The 845-nt window shown below is 39.8% G+C and overlaps 1 protein-coding gene across 1 annotated transcript in view; it reads left to right on the top strand.

The window, feature by feature from the left end:
- The window catches only part of LOC105449808, a 4,842-nt gene extending 4,140 nt beyond the window's left edge, over window positions 1-702 (top strand). The window contains exons 4-6 of the mRNA XM_011689188.1: window positions 7-300; window positions 370-614; window positions 662-702. Coding sequence (XP_011687490.1) covers window positions 7-300; window positions 370-614; window positions 662-702 — 580 coding nt within the window. The remainder of the gene's footprint in view (window positions 1-6; window positions 301-369; window positions 615-661) is intronic.
- Window positions 703-845: the final 143 nt, after the last annotated feature.

Genomic DNA, 845 nt, shown 5'->3' with positions numbered 1-845 from the left:
ATCGTCGTATCCGCATTATAAATCTGTGTTAAATCTCAAGGACATTGAATTTCCAATGACTTTAAGTCAAATAAAAAAGTTTGAGAATCTCAACGCAATCTCCATCAACGTATATACCATCGAGAACAAGGAACAAATATCGATCCTACCGATTCGCCTCGCTGACACGAAGAAGGAGAAGCATGTCCTACTATACGTGGAGAAAGATGGTGTGGGACATTTCACATGGATCAAGAATTTGTCCCGTCTCGTGAGCTCGCAACTGAGCAAAAAGAAGAATAAAAAATACATTTGTGATAGGTATGTATAATAAAAATTAAAAAAATTTTTAAATAAAAATGTAAATGAAATAAATTGATTTTTTTCCAGATGTCTACATTATTTCAGTTCGAGCGAAAAGTTGGAGGTCCACACCATAGACTGTGGGGAAATGAACGAATGTGCGATCAGGTTACCGAGCGAAGATGACAAGTGGCTGAGTTTTAACAACTACAGCAGGAAGGAACGTGTCCCGTTTGTTGTGTATGCCGATCTGGAATGTATCCTGACAAAACTGGAGAGAGATCCTGAAACACCGAGCTACAAGTATCAGCATCATCAAGTATTTAGCATAGGTTATTACGTACACTGCTCGTATAATGACGCGTTATCGACGTATCAGTTTCGCCGCGATACGGATTGCGTTGCATGGTTCGCCAATGAATTGAGATGTTTAGCACACAAAGTAAAATCTATTATATCCACTAATGTATCCATGGTAGATTTCACGCGAAACAATTGGGAAAGATTTCACAACGCCACACACTGCCACGTGTGCGAGAAACCGTTTGCACCTGACGATTCGC

Source organism: Wasmannia auropunctata, unplaced genomic scaffold (assembly GCF_000956235.1).
Source record: "Wasmannia auropunctata unplaced genomic scaffold, wasmannia.A_1.0 LD336074.1, whole genome shotgun sequence".
In the NCBI taxonomy this organism is placed as follows: Eukaryota; Metazoa; Arthropoda; class Insecta; order Hymenoptera; family Formicidae; genus Wasmannia; species Wasmannia auropunctata.
Note: the sequence above shows the minus strand (reverse complement) of the source record. Positions and strands in the feature narration are given on the sequence as shown.